Consider the following 19,140-nt stretch of genomic DNA (forward strand, 5'->3'; position numbering starts at 1 on the left):
ACAGAGAAACAATGGAGTTTTTCCCACAAATACACTGTGAAGCAAATGAGAAGGACGGAAGGGAGCCGTATCCTAAGAAGCACTTTGTGGAGCGGCTGGCACAGGCCTCAGATGTCTGTGAGCTGAAGAGACGCGCAGCACACGTCCCTGAATGAGACAGCTGATGTCTGATGAGCTGAGGTGAGCATGGCATGGTGTGGGGCTTTTCAACAGTTTTTAAGTTCTAAAGACATGTACAGAGATATCTGTGAATGATGGGATACAAGGTCTAGGCATCTGCTTTAAAACTACTTAAAAAGGAAAAAGAAAAAACACTGTACTGTCCAGCAATAACACAGGAAGACAACCTAAAAGTACTTCTATCAAATATTGTTTAAATTTCTACTTGCCGGACAAAAAGTGGCAAGCGTCCTCAAGAATCCAGTGTCAAGCCCTCAAGAGAGATCTGGGAGAGAAGCATGGTCAGCTGTACACTCACCTGTGGAGCCATGCACACACATGGACACACACATGCACAGTACACGCACACACACGTACATAAAATGCACACACAAGACACGACATACACATGCACATGTGGATGATCTCACCGCACACACACAGCACACACACACACGTACCACACATGGAGACAGCACGCACATGCACAAGCAGAGCCCACACGTACATGTGCATATGCACACATTCCACAGGCAGATGCAGCCAGCAGGGTGACTGCATGGGCACAGGCACACGGGCGTGTGTGCATGTCATGAAACACAGGCACTTGGAATGGGCACCGCTCTTTCTCTACGTTCTCCAGCTTCAGAGAGCAGACCAAAGTGGGCAGGCACACGGCAGCCCCCGTAGACGAGAGGCCAGCATCAAGCAGAGAGTAACTGTGTGTGGGCAGGAAGGAGCAGTCACATGCAGGGGCGAGGCAGCCCCATGAGCGCACGTTACCTGTCTCAGTTCCTGGGCGTCCCCCTCGGAAACGAACGGCTCACTCATCTGCAGCGGAAGCGACTGGCCCTCCTGGCTCCCTGAGCAGGGCTCGCGATGCATGGCAGGGTCCATCAGCCCAGACGCTGCAATGGAAAATCAAACAGCAGTGACATCTTCCCGGAGGTGTGAACCATGCGAGAACATTCAGAACTTCCTGAGGAGTGACGTGTAAGACTGACAGGGCAGACGCAGTGTTTTCAACTCACCCACCGGTCTGTGGCCTTTGTGCCTACCGGGGTGGTGCGGCTGGTGGGCCATTGCTCTGAGCTCTGCTACGCCGAGCTGGGGTGGGGGCTGCCTGAGCTCACTCTGACCCCAGCCCAAGCTGCCTCCTTACGGTGCTCTGATCAGAGAGGGCACCACTGGCCATGCTCTGGGTCTGGCTCTGTAACTGCTCTCTCAGGAAAGGCCCTTTATCTGTGTGCGGCCATTTTTCTTCTTTGGGGGAAAGGGCTACACATGTGGAGTATCAAACAGGCCACTTGTGGAACCTGGTGAAACGCTCGAAACCGCAGCACCATCTTGTCACCCCACAGAGTGCTGTGGTTCTCCAGAGCACAGGAAATGGCCAGCTGGTCGGGCCAAGCAAAGCTGGCTGTGTGGCTGCATGGAGGTGGGGGTGAGTCAGAGCGCTGCACGTGGCTGGGCCCTGCTCAGGGATATTCCCGGTCACAAGGCACCTGCGCCTAGGCAGGCTCCCCAAGGAGCGGAAAGGCAGCCTGGAGATGTGGTGATAACCGAGGGGGCCTCGCATGGCCCATGGCGGGCTACTTGCCCTTTGTTTAAAGAGCTGACTCCAACCACAACCCTGGCACCACAGGGGCCAGAGAAGGGCATCGGTCAGAGCCTGCTGCCTGCGTTTTCTCATAATACAAAGCACCTCGGATATGCAGCACAGCCCCGTTCCTGTATTGGGATGCTGGAAAGCAGACAGCTGTCTGGATGCCAGCACCAGCTCCCCCGAGCACGTCTCTGCTTCTGTGGAATGGGAGGCACAGAAGGGCCAACAGGACCCTGGCGGTGGTGAGCAGAACCCCCGATGAATGCACCATCAGGAAGGGAAGGACAGGGAAAGCGGCCTGGGCCACAGCTCCCCACTGGGCCCAGAGAGCGGAGCCCAGCTGGCCACCCCCAGCACACACAGAAATATCTCCTCTACTCGCATTTCTCAAAATAATCCATACAAATCAATACTCCCTGAGGACTGCCTGGCTGAGTAAGGGAAGCATGGCCTCGTCCAGGATAAACACACTTTGGAGCGAGGACGACACAGGGTTCTCAGGGTCCGGGAATGGAAGAAGGCCCAGGCCAGGTGGAGAGAGCTCAGAAGCCAGTGCCCGAGAAAGGGCTGCATGGAGGCAGGACCCCGGGTCCCGGCCTGCCTCTGCTGGAGGAGGCTGGGTGCGGACACCCCCACGCTCTGTGTGCACAGTGACAGGTGCACCCTATGGAGACCCGCCACACTGGCAGGGGCATCCAGGAAACTAGACAAAACCCTTACCATGCACACAGATGTCTGGTTTTCTATTTCCTTCTTTAAGAAAAAGAAAAGCTGATTGCAACCCATCAAACTGATCTCACAACCTGCGTTCTAAAATCTCCAAGTCCCATCCCTCTTCCAGCTTCATAAAGGCTTCTAATTAGCAAGGAACTTTCCACAGCACGCAACTCAGTGTCGTTCCACCTTATGTGATCTAAGAGGTCACTACCTAAACTTTACATAATAGCAAGCACTCTTCTGAAACGGCTGCACACAGCACCGTCAGAGCTAGCTGGAAGGTATGACGGCAGAAACAGCCAACGCACACGTTTCCTACCAGCTATTATTAGCCTCAAGGAAAGGCCAACCGGCGTGCACAACATTAACAAGCATCAGTGCTAACGTGATGACAAACACTGGTTCTGACGCCTGGCAGGAGACAGCAAACTCCTCACACAGCCTTGACCCTCCCCTTCCTTGGCTTCTAGTCCCCAGCCTCATGGACTCCTGCTCCAGCCACCCTAGCACCCCATCCTCGGACCCCTAGTTTACTGTCGCCGGCACCCCATCTATGGCCTGCTAACACCCCATCCTCAGCCCACGGGTCCTCTGCCCCCAGCACACTGGCAGCCCATCGCTGGCACCCTGGCCCTGCCTGCCCTGCACCCCATCTGCACACAACACACACCGATGTCCCCCCTGCGCCACTCCATCAGCAGCAACCTTCCCTCATCTGTCGTGGCATCATCCTGCTTTCACACCTTCGGTATTAACGTGCTGGGTACCGCTCTGCTTCTCCGAGACCCAGGCCCGTGTAGGACTCACACCGGGGCCCAGCCTTGGGCTCCTTCCCCACTGCAGTGGTTTCCGCTCCAAGACCTAGAACTATCTTCTGAAGGGACACACTGACCTTTTTTGAATGTTTAACAAAACAGGTTTTATTTAACCAGAAAGCCAGAATAGAGAATTTTTCTTCCTGGAACACACTAAGTCAGGGGTATTTTTCATGACAAGCTATGGGGTCAGCAGGGTCACGCCTAGCACAAAGCTCGACACCCCTGGTGCTCTGTGTTGAGACCTGAGTCACTGACTCAGTTACTTCAATGCTCTGAAATATCTTTAAAAAAAATTAACTTCAGTATAAAATGGTTTCTGTCGCTAAAGTCATTAATTATCAGAATTAAACAAAATCAGCACAAATTGTTTAAGCTACAAGGGAACTTACAGATGATTTCACTTTCCAGAAACAACAGCTGAGCTGGTAGGCAGCTGCGGACACCGGTCTCCTTGACACATCAGACGGAGACCCCGGCCTCACCAGAAGGTCAGAGCAAGAACCACCAGCCCGGCCCTGAGAGCAGGAGGACCCACCCACTCCAAGCCTGTCTGGTCCTCCTTGTCCCTGGGACCCAAAAGCCTCATCGATGACACAGGGAAGGAAATGCCTCCTCCACCCAGGGACGGACCCAGAAGCTTACACAACTGGGGTGGGAAGCCCTTTCAGAAGAAACCACGAAATGCCCAAGCCCTCAGCACGACAGGAAGCATAACAGAGAGGGCTGAACCGGGGAGAGAGCAATGTCAACTAAGCACAGCTAAACCAAGTACTTGGCCAATGTACCTTGGACCCAAGGGTCCTTGGAAGAGATCAAGTGGGTGGAAGCCACAGCTCCCAGAGAGTCTCCTGGGGTCAGGGGGTGCCCATGTCCTAGTACCCTGGGGGAGTGTCTGGGAGTGGTCAGTGTGGTGTCCATGTCCTAGTGACCACACGGGTAGGGGATGTCTGTCTGTGGTCAGCGTGGAGTTCGTGTCCTAGTGACCACACACACGGGTGGTGGGGGGTCTGTCTGTGATCAGTGTGGTACCTGTGTCCTAGTGACCACACGGGTGGGGGGGTCTGTCTGGTCAGCGTGGTGTCCGTGTCCTAGTGACCACACGGGTGGGGGGGGTCTGTCTGTGGTCAGAGTGGTGTCTGTGTCCTAGTGACCACACAGGTGGGGGGGTCTGTCTGTGGTCAGCGTGGAACCTGTGTCCTAGTAACCACATGGTGGGGGGGGGTCTGTCTGGTCAGTGTGGTGTCCATGTCCCAGTGACCACACCGGTGGGGGGGTCTGTCTGTGGTCAGCATGGTACCTGTGTCTTAATGGTCACACAGGTGGGATGTCTGTGGTCAGCATGGTGTCCGTGTCCTAGTGATCACACGGGTAGGGGATGTCTGCCTGTAGTCAGCATGGAGTCCGTGTCCTAGTGACCACACGGGTGGTGGGGGGGTCTGTCTGTGGTCAACATGGTGTCCGTGTCCTAGTGACCACACAGGTGGGGGGCACGTCTGTCTGCGGACATCCTGGTGTCCATGTCCTGGGATTGGAACTCCACCACCTGACCCAAGTCTTAAAACAGCAATCCTGCACAGGGACGTCAGTGTCCCAGAGGTGTACTACTGTCACACAGACGTGTGTGCCCCCGGATGCCTGGGCCTAATCTGGGTGCTGGAAATGTGGTCATCAAAAGACAAGTTGGGTCTGGTCCGGACGCAGCATGTGTCCCAGTGTGAAAGCACAACCACTAACCAGAGGGGAAGTGTTGTCTCTTAAATGAGGTGGTCAAGGAAGGCTTCTCTCAAAGGTGGCACTTGGCACAAAAAGACAAAAATAATTACCAAGAATAGCATAAACTGCTATGCATGGGCCATGCAGTTTAGTCTTCTTCCTAAAACCTATCACCCTAGGACCATGAGACAACATCAGACACAGGAAACTGGGAGACAGTCTACAAGAGACCAACACTACTCCTACCAGACGTCGAGACCCCCAGAACAAGCAGAGCCCTGGGAGACAGTCAACAACAGCTCAGCACTACTCCTACCAGAAGTCGAGATCCTCAGAGCAAGCAGAGACCAGGGAGACAGTCTACAACACCTCGGCACGAGACTACCAGACGTCGAGGCCCCAGAGCAAGCAGAGACCTGGGAGATGGTTAAAACAGTATGGAAATACTCCTACCAGACGTCCAGACCCTCAGAGCAGGTAGAGCCCTGGGAGACAGTGTACAATAGTTCGGCACTAGTCCTACAGGACGTCCAGATCCTCAGAGCAAGCAGAGTCCTGTGAGACTGTCTAAAATAGCTCAGCACTACTCACACAGGACATCCAGACCCTCAGAGCAAGCAGAGCCCTGGTATACAGTCTACAACAGCTCGGAAATACTCCTACCAGACATCGAGACCCTCAGAGGAAGCAGAGCCCTGGGAGACAGTCTACAACAGCTCAGCACTACTCCTACCAGACTCAGGACCCTCAGAGCAAGCAGAGCCCAGGGAGACAGGGTACAACAGCTCAGCACTACTCCGACCAGACGGCGAGACCCTCAGATAAAGCAGACACCAGGGAGACAGTCTACAACTGTTCACCACTACTCCCACCAGACGACGAGACCCTCAGGGCAAGGAGAGCCCAGGGGGACAGTCTACAACAGCTCAGCACTACTCCTACCAGACTCGAGACCCTCAGAGCAAGCAGAGCCCAGGGAGACAGGGTACAACAGCTCAGCAGTACTCCCACCTGATGTCTAGATGCCCAAGGCATGCAGAGCCCAGGGAGACAGTCTCCAACAGCCCAGCACTACTACGACCAGACGTTGAGACCCTCAGCGCAAGCAGAGCCCAGGGAGACAGTATACCAACAGCTTGGCACTACTCCTACCAGAAATCGAGACACTCAGAGCAAGGAGAGCACTGGGCGACAGTTTACAAAAGCTGGGCACTACTCCTACCAGACATCGAGACCCTCACAGCAAGTGGAGCGCTGGGAGACAGTCTAGAACAGCTCAGCACTACTCCACCAGACGTCCAGACCCTCAGAGCAAGTAGAGCCTTGGGAGAGAGTCTACAACAGTTCGGCACTAGCCCTACAGGACGTCCAGATCTTCAGAGCAAGCAGTGTCCTGGGAGACTGTCTACAATAGCTCAGCACTATTCTTACAGGACGTCCAGACCCTCAGAGCAAGCAGAGCCCTGGGATACAGTCTACAACAGCTCGGCACTACTCCTACCAGACGTACAGACCCTCAGAGCAGGTAGAGCCCTGGGAGACTGTCTACAATAGCTCAGCACTACTCCTGCCAGACTCGAGACCCGCAGAGCAAGCATAGCCCAGGGAGACAGGGTACAACAACTCAGAAGCACTCCTACCAGACATCGAGACCCCTAAGGTAAGCAGAGCCCAGGGAGACAGTCTACAACAGCACAGCACTACTCCGACCAGACGGCGAGACCCTCAGATAAAGAAGAGACCAGGGAGACAGTGTACAACAGCTCAGCACTACTCCTACCAGACGTCGAGAACATCAGAGCAGGGAGAGCCCTGGGATACAGTCTACAACAGCTCAGCACTACTCCTACCAGACGTCGAGACCCTAAGAGGAAGCAGAGCCCTGGGAGACAGTCTACAACAGCTCGGCACTACTCCTACCAGACGTCGAGACCCTCAGATCAAGCAGAGCCCAGGGAGACAGTGTACAACAGATCAGCACTAGTCCTACTAGATGTTGAGACCCTCACAGCAAGCAGAGCACAGGGAGATTGTCTACAACAGCTCAGCAATACTCCTACCTGACGTCGAGACCCCCAGAAAGCAAAGCCCAGGGAGACAGTCTACAACAGCTAAACACTACTCCTACCAGACTCGAGACCCCCAAAGCAAGCAGAGCCCCGGGAGACAGTCTACAACAGGTCAGCACTAATCCTACCAGACGTCGAGACCGTCAGATAAAGTAGAGCCCAGGGATACAGTGTACAAAAGCTCAGCACTACTCCTACCAGATGTCGAGACCCCTAGAGCAAACAGAACTCTGGGAGACAGTCTACAACAGCTCAGCACTACTCCTACCCGACGTCGAAACCCTCAGAGTATGCAGACCCCAGGGAGATAGGGTACAACGCTGAGCACTACTCCCACCTGTCGTCGACACTCTCAGAGAATGGAGAGGCCTGGGAGACAGTCTACAAGCTCAGCACTACGCCTACCAGACCTCGAGAATCTCAGAGAAAGCAGAGTCCAGAAGATAGTCTACAACAGCTCGTCACTACTCCTACCTGACGTCGAGACCGCCATAGCAAGCAGAGCCAAGGGAGACAGTCTACAACAGCTTAGCACTACTCCTACCAGATGTCGAGACCCTCACAGCAAGCAGAGCCCAGGGAGACAGGGTAAAACAGCTCGGCACTACTCCTACCAGACGTTGAGACCCTCACAGCAAGCGGAGCGCTGGGAGACAGTCTAGAACAGCTAGGCATTACTTCTACCAGACGACCAGACCCCCAGAGCAAGCAGAGGCCAGGGAGATGGTCTAAAACAGTACGGCACTACTCCTACCAGATGTCCGTCCAGACCCCCAGAGCAAGCAGAGCCCAGGGAGATGGTCTAAAACAGTACGGCACTACGCCTATCAGATGTCCAGACCCTCAGAGCAAGTAGAGCAGTGGGAGACAGTCTACAACAGTTCGGCACTACTACTAGAAGACGTCCAGATCTTCAGAGGAAGCAGAGGCCTGGGAGACTGAGTACAATAGCTCAGCACTACTCCTACCAGTCGTCCAGACCCTCAGAGCAGGCGGAGCCCTAGGAGACAATCTACAACAACTCAGCGCTACTCCTACCAGACTCGAGACCCGCAGAGCAAACAGAGCCCAGGGAGACAGGGTACGATAACTCAGCAGTACTCCTACCGGACGTCGAGACCCCAAGGGAAGCAGAGCCCAGGGAGACAATCCACAACAGCACAGCACTATTCCGACCAGACGGCGAGACCCTCAGATAAAGCAGAGACCAGGGAGACAGTGTACAAAAGCTCAGCACTACTCGTAGTAGACGTCGAGACCTTCAGAGCAAGGAGAGCCCTGGGAGACAGTCTACAACAGCTCAGCACAACTCCTACCAGACATCCAGACCCTCAGAGCAAGCAGAGCCTTGGGATACAGTCTACAACAGCTCGGCACTACTCCTACCAGACGTCGAGAAGCCTAGAGCAAGTAGAGCCCAGGGAGACAGTCTACACCAGCTCCGCTTTACTCCTACCAGATGTCGAGACCCTCGGATCAAGCAGAGCCCAAGGAGACAGTGTACAACAGCTCAGCAATACTCCTACCAGACGTCGAGACCCCTAGAGCAAGCAGAGCCTGGGTGACAGTCTACAACAGGTTAGCACTACTCCTACCCGACGTCGAGACCATCAGACCAAGCAGAGCCCAGGGAGACAGTGTACAACAGCTCGGCACTACTCCTACCAGACGTCGAGACCCTCAGAGCAAGCAGAGCCCAGAGAGACATTCTACAATAGCTGAGCACTACTCCTACCTGACATCGAGACCCTCAGAGCAAGCAGAGCCCTAGAGAGAGACTACAAGAGCTTGGCATTACTTCTAGCAGTCGTCGAGACCCTCAGAGCAAGCAGAGCCCAGGGAGTCAGTCTACAACAGGTCAGCGCTACTCCTACTAGATGTTGAGACCCTCACAGCAAGCAGAGCACAGGGAGACTGTCTACAACAGCTCAGCAATACTCCTACCTGACGTCGAGACCCCCATAGCAAGCAGAGCCCAGGGAGACAGTCTACAACAGCTTAGCACTACTCCTACCAGATGTCGAGACCCTCACACATGCAGAGCCCAAGGAGACAGTGTAAAACAGCTCGGCACTACTCCTACCAGGCGTCTAGACCCTCAGAGCAGGCGGAGCGCTGGGAGACAGTCTAGAACAGCTCGGCATTACTTCTACCAGACGTCCAGACGCCAGAGCAAGCAGAGCCCAGGGAGAGGGTCTACTAGAGTTCGACAGTACTCCTACTAGACGTCCAGACCCTCAGATCAAGCAGAGCCCTGGGAGACAGTCTACAGCAGCTCGGGACTATTCGTATCAGACGACCAAACCTTCAGAGGAAGCATAGTCCTGGGAGACTGTTTACAAAAGCTCAGCACTCCTCCTACAGGACGTCCAGACCTTAAGGGCAAGCAGAGCCTTGGGATACAGTCTACAACAGCTCGGAACTACTCCTACCATTCGTCGATACCCTCAGAACAAGCACAGCCCACGGAGACAGTCTACAACAGTTCGGCACTACTCCTACCAGACGTTGAGACACTCAGAACAAGCAGAGCCCTGGAAGACAGTCTACAACAGCTCGGTAGTACTCCGGCCAGATGCCAGACCATCAGACAAAGCGAAGCCCTGGGAGACAGTCTACAACAGCTCAGCACTACTCCTACCAGACGTCGAGACCCTCAGAGCAAGCAGAGCCCTGGGAAAGAGTCTACACAGCTCGGCATACTGCGACCAGATGTGCAGACCCTCAGAGCAGCCAGAGCCCTGGGAGACTGTCTACAATAGCTCAGCACTACTCCTACCAGACATCCAGACCGTCAGAGCAAGCGGAGCCCTAGGAGACAGTCTACAACAGCTCAGCACTACTCTTACCAGACTCGAGACCATCAGAGCAAGCAAGCCCAGGGAGACAGCGTACAACAGCTCAGCAATACTCCTACCCAAAGTCGAGACCCTCAGAGCAAGCAGAGCCCAGGGAGAGAGGGTACAACAACTCAGCAGTACTTCACCCGGATGTTGAGACCCCAAAGGCAAGCAGAGCCCAGGGAGACAGTCTACAAGAGCACAGCACTACTCCGACCAGACGGCGAGACCCTCATATAAAGCAGAGACCAGGGAGACAGTGTACAACAGCTCAGCACTACTCCTAACAGACGTTGAGACCTTCAGAGCAAGCAGAGCTCTGGGAGGCAGTCTACAACAGTTCACCACTACTCCTACCAGACGTCGAGACCCTCAGAGCAAGCAGAGCCCAGGGGGACAGTCTACAACAGGTCAGCAGTACCCCTACCAGAGGTCCAGACCCTCAGAACAAGCGGAGCCCAAGGAGACAGTCTACAACAGCTCAGCACTACTCCTACCAGACTCGAGACCCTCAGAGTAAGCAGTGCCCAGGGATACAGGGTACAACAGCTCAGCAGTACTCCTACCAGACGTCGAGACCCCAAAGGCAAGCAGAGCTGCGGGAGACAGTCCCCAACAGCCCAGCACTACTCCGACCAGACGTCGAGACCCTCAGAGCAAGCAGAGCCCAGGGAGACAGTCCAAACAGTTCGACACTACTCATACCAGACGTCGAGACCCTCAGAGCAAGCAGACCCCAGGGAGACAGGCTACAACGCTGAGCACTACTCCTACCTGTTGTCGACACCCTCAGAGAAAGCAGAGGCCTGGGAGACAGTCTACAAGCTCAGCACTACTCCTACCAGACTTCGAGACCCTTATAGCAAGCAGAGCCCAGGGAGACAGTCTACTACAGCTCGGCACTACTCTTACCAGATGTGAGACTCTCACAGCAAGTAGATCCCATTGAGACAGTGTAAAACAGTTGGCACTAATCCTACCAGACGTCGAGACCCTCAGAGAAAGCAGATCCCAGGGGGACAGTCTACAACAGCTGAGCACTACTCATACTAGATGTTGAGACCCTCACAGGAAGCAGAGCACAAGGAGACTGTGTACAATAGCTCAGCAATACTTCTACCTGATGTCGAGATCCCCAAACAAGCAGAGCCCAGGGAGACAGTCGACAACAGCTCAGAACTACTCTTACCAAACGTTGAGACCCTCAGAGAAAGCACAGCCCAGGGGGACAGTCTACAACAGCTGAGCACTACTCCTACCAGAAGTCCAGACCCTCAGAGCAAGCGGTCCCTGGGAGACAGTCTACAACAGCTCGGCACTACTCCTACCAGACGTCGAGACCCTCAAAGGAAGCAAGGCCCTGGAAGACTGTCTACAACAGCTCCGCACTACTCCTACCAGGCGTCCAGACCCTCAGAGCAAATGGAGCCCTAGGAGAAAATCTACAACAACTCAGCATCACTCCTACCAGACTCGAGACCCTCAGAGCAAGCAGAGCCCAGGGAGACAGGGTACAATAACTCAGCAGTTTTCCTACTGGACGTCAAAAACCCCAAGGCAAGCAGAGCCCAGGGAGACAGTCTACAACAGCTCAGCACTACTCCCACCAGACGTCGAGACCTTCAGAGCAAGGAGATCCCTGGGGACAGTCTACAACAGATCGGCACTACTCCTACCAAACGTCGAGACCCTCAGAGCAAGCAGACCCCAGGGAGACAGGGTACAACGCTGAGCACTACTCCTACCTGTCGTCGACACCCTCAGAGAAAGCAGAGGACTGAGAGACAGTCTACAAGCTCAGCACTACTCCTACCAGACCTCGAGAATCTCAGAGCAAGGAGAGCCCGGGGAGACTGTCTACAACAGCTCGGCACTACTCCTACCTGACGTCGAGAACCTTATAGCAAGCAGAGGCCAGGGAGACAGTCTACAACAGCTTAGCACTACTCCTACCAGATGTCGAGACCCTCACAGCAAGCAGATCCCAGGGAGACAGTGTAAAATAGCTCGGCACTACTTCTAGCAGGCGTCGAGACCCTTAGAGCAAGCAGAGCCCAGGGAGACAGTCTACAACAGTCAGCACTACTCCTACTAGATGTTGAGACCCTCAGGGCAAGCAGAGCACAAGGAGACTGTCTACAACAGCTCAGCAATACTCCTACCTGACGTCGAGACCCCCATAGCAAGCAGAGCCGAGGGAGACAGTCTACAACAGCTTAGCCGTACTCCTACCAGACGTCGAGACCCTCAGAGCAAACGGAACGCTGGGAGACAGTCTAGAACAGCTCGGCACTACTTCTACCAGACGTCCAGACCCCAGAGCAAAAAGCCCATGGAGATGGTCTAAAACAGTACGGCACTACTCCTACCAGACGTCCAGAACCTCAGAGCAAGTAGAGCCCTGGGATACAGTCTACAACAGCTCGGCACTACTCCTACCAGACGTCGAGACCCCTAGAGCAAGCAGAGCCCAGGGATACAGTCTACAACAGCTCAGCAATACTCCTACCAGACGTCAAGAGCCCTAGAGCAAGCAGAGCCTGGGTGACAGTCTACAACAGGTTAGCACTACTCCTACACGACGTGGTGATCCTCAGACCAAGCAGAACCCAGGGAGACAGTCTACACCAGCTCGGCACTACTACTAGACGTCCAGACCCTCAGAGCAAGCAGAGCCCTGGGAGATAGTCGAGAAGAGGTCGGCAGTACTCCTACCAGACAGGGAGACCCTCAGAGCAAAGAGCCCAGGAAAACAATCTAAAACAGCTCGGCACTACTCCTACTAGACGTCGAGACCGTCAGAGCAAGCGGAGCCCTAGAGAAAGTCTACAACAGCTCAGTACTACTTCTAGCAGTCGTCGAGACCCTCAGAGCAAGCAGAGCCCAAGGAGACAGTCTACAACAGCTCAGTAGTACTCCTAATAGATGTTGAGACAATCACAGCAAGCAGAGCCCAGGGAGACTGTCTACAACAGCTCAGCAATACTCCTACCTGACGTCGAGACCTCCATAGCAAGCAGAGCCCAACGAGACAGTCTACAACAGCTTAGCACTACTCCTACCAGAAGTCGAGACCCTCACAGCAAGCAGAGCCCAGGGAGACAGTGTAAAACAGCACGGCACTACTTCTACCAGACGTCGAGACCCTCAGGCAATCAGTGCCCAGGAATACAGCGTACAACAGCTCAGCAACTCCTACCATATGTCGAGACCCCCAGAACAAGCAGAACCCAGGGAGACAGTCTACAACAGCTCGGCACTACTCCTACCAGACGTCGAGACCCTCACAGCAAGGAGAGCCCAGGGGGACAGTCTACAGCAGGTCAGCACTAATCCTACCCAACGTCGAGACCCTCAGAGCAACCAGAGCCCAGGGAGACAGTAACAACAGCTCGGCACTACTCCTACCAGATTTCGAGGCCCTCAGAACAAGCAGATCCCAGGGGGACAATCTACAACAGCTCAGCACTACTCCTACCAGATTTCGAGACCCTCAGAGCAAGCAGAGCTCAGGGAGAGGCCTCTCGTCACATGGGACTCTAGAGGGGGTCCTGGAACAGCCAGCACGAGGCGTCTGGACAGAGTGTAGACAGGCTCGCTAGCTGTGACGGAGGATGGCCGCGGCAGGGGCATTGGGGTTGACGTATGGGGGCTCCAGACCAGTCTCCCAGGTCAAGTCGGAAACTATTTTAAGATGGCAAGAGCACTTTAAAGATGCTCTGCAAAAAAGCAGCCATTTTCCATTGCTTTTCCCCAGGGTGGATGCGGCCCACCTATGTCATTCCCAGCCCCCGAAGCTGAGGAGGCCCGCAGGGCCAGCTGCTGGCCTGGCCACCTACTTACACCACACAGGACTGGGGAGGTCTCTGGAAAGTTCTTCCAGATGCTGACTCAAGGCAGACACAAGTCCTGTGGCAACACTGCCACCTGCTGGCCACATGTTCTACCAAACTGGCTTCTGGAGGAGAAGGGTGAATTTCTGAGATGTCAAGTCATGGTTTCCACCTCCACCCGGGACAGTGAAAACACAGGTGTTGGCAAACAGCAGCAGAGGCAACAGAGAGGGCCCGCCCCGGCCTCCCGCGGAGTCTCCAGCAAGCCAGACACCGTCCTGCTGTCCTGCTCACAACCCCACATGCTGGCCTCCTCCCCCGGTTCCCTCCTCACCACCTGCGCCCCCATACACTCCCAGGCCAGGGTGGCCTCACGGAGGAAGGCTGGTACCCCTTGCTCCGTGCAGATGCAGACACACTGTGGGAGGCCCAAGTGAGCACCAGGACGAACACCCGTCTGTCACCGTGGATGGGGTTCCTCTCCTTCCACACACACTGTGACTGTGACTGGTAAGGCCACACATCGAGAATCCAGGTGCTGCTGGGAAGGTGTCTGTGGATGTGGTGGAGGCCCAGCACCGGCTGACTTTATGTGAGGCTTCTCTGAGGAGGAAGATGTGCACCCTGTGGTCAGCCTCCTTGGCCTGTGCCCTTCCTGATGGCGGGCCCTGTGGAATCTGCACCCACCTAGCTTCCCGCCGCTGGACCACAGAGGACCTGGCACGCACTTCCTGCTCCTTCCAGCCGCGTCTGCACCTGGACACTCGGGGTCAGAACAGGCCCAGCAGCTTCTTCTCCCCTGTGTGGCGTGTGCTCACATCTGCCACCTGGCTCATGACATTCTGTGTCGTGTCCTCTCTTTGAAACCACCAGGTACACAGAAAACCCACGAATTTGGTGGAGCTCCACGAGAGCAGGGACTGTGGGTGCCTGGCACGGGGAGTTCTCCATCTGCACTACCAGAACCAATGGCGGAAGGCGTTCTCTGTCGGGCCTACCAGCCCTGGCTCTCCTCACTGCCCGGGCCCCACCCAGCGGCAAACAGCAGGGTAGGGGCTGTCAACAGCCTGGCCTGTGGCCTCTCTCATCAGGGTCTTAGGCTCACTGGCACTGCCCACCCTTTTCACCCCTTTATGGGCTTCTCAGTCCTGCCTTGAGAGAAGAGACCCCCCAAAATTTGGAAATGCCAAGAAATTATGTTTTTACATTAACACTTCCAATACTTTGGTGCTTATGGGGCCACATCTATTTTCAGGTAAATTTCTTTTGCAACATGAAGCCACGTAGAATAACTTCAAAATATTCATGTGTTAGGGAACCAGGTGACATAATAGCACTGAAATCAATCACTTCAGAGCAAAAAGAAAGGAGAACAGTAGCAAACATCTCTCTTACTGTAACAGACATCCGGCAATCAAAGTTAATAAGGAAAGACTACCAGCCTGTTCGAAAAATCCCAGTAACACAGACATAAGATCACCTATAATAGTACAACTAGAAAATTAGGTATTTTATGACTTCGGGATTTCTTAAGCTGGGTGCAAAAACAAACTTAAGGGGACTTTACCCAATTAAGGATTTCTGTAATGGAGAATGACAGTGGGGCAGAGGTATCAGCAACCTCTAAAGTCAACAAGGGATGCGTCTCTACAACACGGAAGGAACTCCTACAAATCACAAAGAATAAACAAACAAACACAGGATAGGCAATCCACAGAGAGAACGTGTGAAGCCAGAAAGCAAATAAGAAGCGTCAGAGGCTCCAGTCACAATCACAGACGTGATGATAAAGACAGCAGCGAGATGCCACTTGACAGCATCAGGACGGCAAACCTGAGACGTCAGATGACCCCAGGCTGCCCTGGGCCAGCCCGGGGCTGGGAGCTGGGACCCTTGCGACCCCCAGGGCCACACCCAGCTTCATGCTCCCCAAAGAGACACTCGGGAGGAGAGCATGCCTTAGCGTCAGGGGAGGCCTGCAAACCCACAAAAACCATACCGTAGTTTTCAGAGATTCCGATTCCTAAACACGTCCCTGGAAGGCGGGCTGGGATGACCCCAATGGATGCCGAGGTCAGGGGCAGAGGGACAGGACACCCACCAGGGCGGGCAGGTCGATGCCAGTGAGTCACACAGAGGAAAGGGGGAAATGCCTAACGGGGAGCCTTCCTCTGTTCTGAAAGGGCCACCAAGCCCTGCTGACCTCTGGTAAACCACACGGCCCTCAAGTGTGTGATACACCTGAGCTCTGGGACTCACGCACTCTGAGGTGCAGGTACTAAGGAAACGGTCTGACGTGTTTTCATTCACTGACAAACAGTCACGGGTGCACAGAAACCAGCAGCTGCTCCAAATAACGCAGCACATCAACGGTGGACCACAGGCGCGCTGCGTTGGACCGCGCTCTTGGAGACCAAGGCACAGGCTGCGCCAATGCTCACTCACCCGCCTGCCAGACGGAGCAGCCCTTCTCTGCAGGCGAAGGCGTTCTGGTGCTTCTGGATGTCAAGGCGCCTTCTAACAACTCCATCTTCTTGCTGAACTGCACCTCCAAAATGGGGATAGCCTCTGGCATCCTGGCAGATATCAGGCGATAAGCTATGTCGGGCTTCCCGATGAACCGCTGGCGGATGCTTATTTCATAAGGCGTGTGAACCTTAACATCATCTATATCTTCCCTTTCAAATCTGTGCATGAGCAAAGAACTCGAGTCATGGATTTCCAACCCAGACACAAGGATGGTGAGACTTCCTGCTTTAACATGAGATGCTGTCCCCTGGGAGATAACAGCAGGAATTCGGACCATGACCCCTTCTTTTCCAAGAGCTTTGGGACTAGCTGTTGAGGTGCCTCCCTTGGGCTTTGTTTCTGCTGGCATCTTCCAAAGCTTGGAGCTAAAGGGCCACCAAGAAGGGGACTCCAGCTCTGTAAGCAACCTAGAAGACCGAATGAAACACAGAAACACAGTCAACTGAGTTTTCATGTTCTCTTGAAAACTGCTTTAGACTTTATAAAGCAGTTAACTATTTTATAGTGTTCTCTTCCACAAGCACTCCATGAAGCAGAAGCGCAGGAATTACTATCCGCATGTCACAGAAAAGAAAACTGAGGCTAAGAGCAGTGTCTCTTAGGCTACAGACACAAAGCCCATCAGCAGTAAACACATAACAGGAACACTGTCTTCTGACTAGAATGTTGCCCTTTTCACATTGGACCCTGGGTAATTCTGACTCAAAATAAATCCTGACCTTAATCTGCAAGGAGCTGTCTAATGGAACTTTCTGCAGTAATCTGTCCTGTCCATTGTGGTGACAAGCACATGTGGCTACTGGACACCCAGAGTGTGGCTGATATAATGGCGGACTGAATTTTTAATTTAACTATATGTGGCTAGTGACTAGCACACTGGATGGCACCACTGTAAAATATCCATGAATAACACCAAGGGATCTACCCTGGAGCCGAAAAAATGGAAGCAGGAAAGAAAAAGCAAAGGAACAAAGATCAAATACTATCAACAGAAAATAAATATCAAGAAGATGGAGTTAGACTCAACCGTATTAGTAATTATACTAAATGTAAATAGACCAGATCCTCTAATTTAAAGGCAGATTGTTAGCCTGGATTAAAGAAAAAACCAACAAGACACAGCTATTATCTTGTTTACAAGAGACACTGTGAAATATATGGCCACAGAAATATCAAAAGCAAAGAGACTGGAAAAAAGATATATTGTGCCAAAAGTAAACTCTAAGACAGGGAGTGTTATCAGAGATAAAGACAGACAATGCATAATAAGAAGAGAGTCAATTTGACAAAAAGATTTAATACTAAAAGTGTACATCTAACAAAATTTCAAAATTCAGCAAGCAAAAATTAACCAAACTAAAAGGAGAAATAGACAATCACAGTTGGAGGTTTTAACAAATGTCTCTCCATAATTAATACAGCCAGAAGACAAAAATGATTAGTAAGAATATAAACACTATTTAATCCACTTAGCCTGACTGATATTTATGGAAACATCATCCAACCGCTGAATGCACACTCTTTTAAAGGGTATTCAGAACATTAAGAAAAGAGTATAACACATCTCAATTAAATTTCAAGTACTGAAATCCTACAAAGAATACCATCTGTCCCCAAAGAAATGAAATTTGAAATTAATGACAAAAGACTAATAGAAAATCCTCAAATATCTGGAAATTAAGCACAATTCTAAATAAAGGGAACTGGAAAATATCTGTAGTGAATGAAACAAAACAATATGCAGGAAATAGCAGGATGCAAATAGAGCACTCATGGGGTATTTGAAAACTTCTTAGAAAGGTTTGAAATCAGTGATTTAAGCTTCTGTCACAAAAAGTTATAAATTAAACCCAAAGTAGAAGAACAGAAAAGCAGAAATCAATGAAATTGAAAACAGAAAAAAGAAAATATTAACAAAGTCAAAAGTTGGTTCTTTGAAGTAATTTTTAAAAATTAAACCCTTACAAGAAATGATCAAGAATAAAACAAAGAGGGGCGCCTGGGTGGTTCCGTCGGTTAAGCTTCTGCCTTTGGCTCAGGTCATGATCTCAGGGTCCTGGGATGGAGCCCCACAATGGGCTCTCTGCTCTGTGGGGAGCCTACTTCTCCCTTTTCCTCTGCTGCTCCCTCTGCTTGTGCTCTCTCGCTCTCTGTCAGAAAAAAATATTAAAAAAAAGAATAAAACAAAGAGAATGTATATTAACCAATATCAGGAATAAAAAGGGAGGCATCACCATAGATACTTTAGCCCTTGAAAGACTTCTAGGGGATATCATACCCAACTTTATACCAATAAATGGGACAACTTATATGAAATAGACAAAATACTCAAAACACCCAAACTTTCAAAACTGAAGCAAGAAGTAGTATAAGAATATGAATACCCATAATGAAATGGCAGCAAGAGAAATATAGAAAAAATCTCATTTACAAATGTACCAAAAATAATAAAATACCTTAGGGATAAATTTAACCAAGGAAGTCAAAGACTTGTACTCTGAAAAATATCAGACATTGATAAAAACAAAACAAAACAAAAAACCCTGAAGATGACACAAACAAATGGAAATATATACCATGCTCATGGACTAGAATAATTAATATTGTTCAAATGTCCATACTACCCAAAGCAATCAACAGATTTAATGCAATCCCTATCAAAATACGAAGAGCATTTTTTACAGAACTAGAACAAAAAATACTAAAATTTGTATGGAACCACAAAAGACCTCAACCAGCCAACACGATCTTGAGAAATAAGAATAAAGCTGAAGGGGGGGAGGTTAAGATGGCGGAGTAGGGGACCCCTTTTTCAGCCGGTCCCCTGAGTTGAGCTGGATAGGTACCAGACCAGCA

General features: G+C 52.1%; 1 protein-coding gene across 7 annotated transcripts in view; it reads right to left on the bottom strand.

Annotated features, from left to right (window-relative positions):
* Positions 1–19,140, bottom strand: part of SNAP47 (synaptosome associated protein 47) — a 51,248-nt gene that overhangs the window by 11,391 nt on the left and 20,717 nt on the right. For 6 of the 7 annotated variants that reach the window (XR_004623909.1, XR_004623910.1, XR_004623911.1 and 3 more), the window contains exons 3-4: positions 16,201–16,691; positions 943–1,067 (exon numbers count right to left, since the gene is read on the bottom strand). Coding sequence is in view for 4 of the 7 variants with exons in the window: in XM_034655766.1 (XP_034511657.1) it covers positions 943–1,067; positions 16,201–16,691 (616 nt within the window). In the remaining 3 variants the exon portion in view is untranslated. Of the gene's footprint in view, positions 1–2; positions 1,068–16,200; positions 16,692–19,140 lie in introns of those variants that run through there. The other variant, XM_034655769.1, reaches the window with a different exon arrangement.

The sequence above is a fragment of the Ailuropoda melanoleuca genome, chromosome 3 (assembly GCF_002007445.2).
Source record: "Ailuropoda melanoleuca isolate Jingjing chromosome 3, ASM200744v2, whole genome shotgun sequence".
Lineage (NCBI taxonomy): Eukaryota > Metazoa > Chordata > Mammalia > Carnivora > Ursidae > Ailuropoda > Ailuropoda melanoleuca.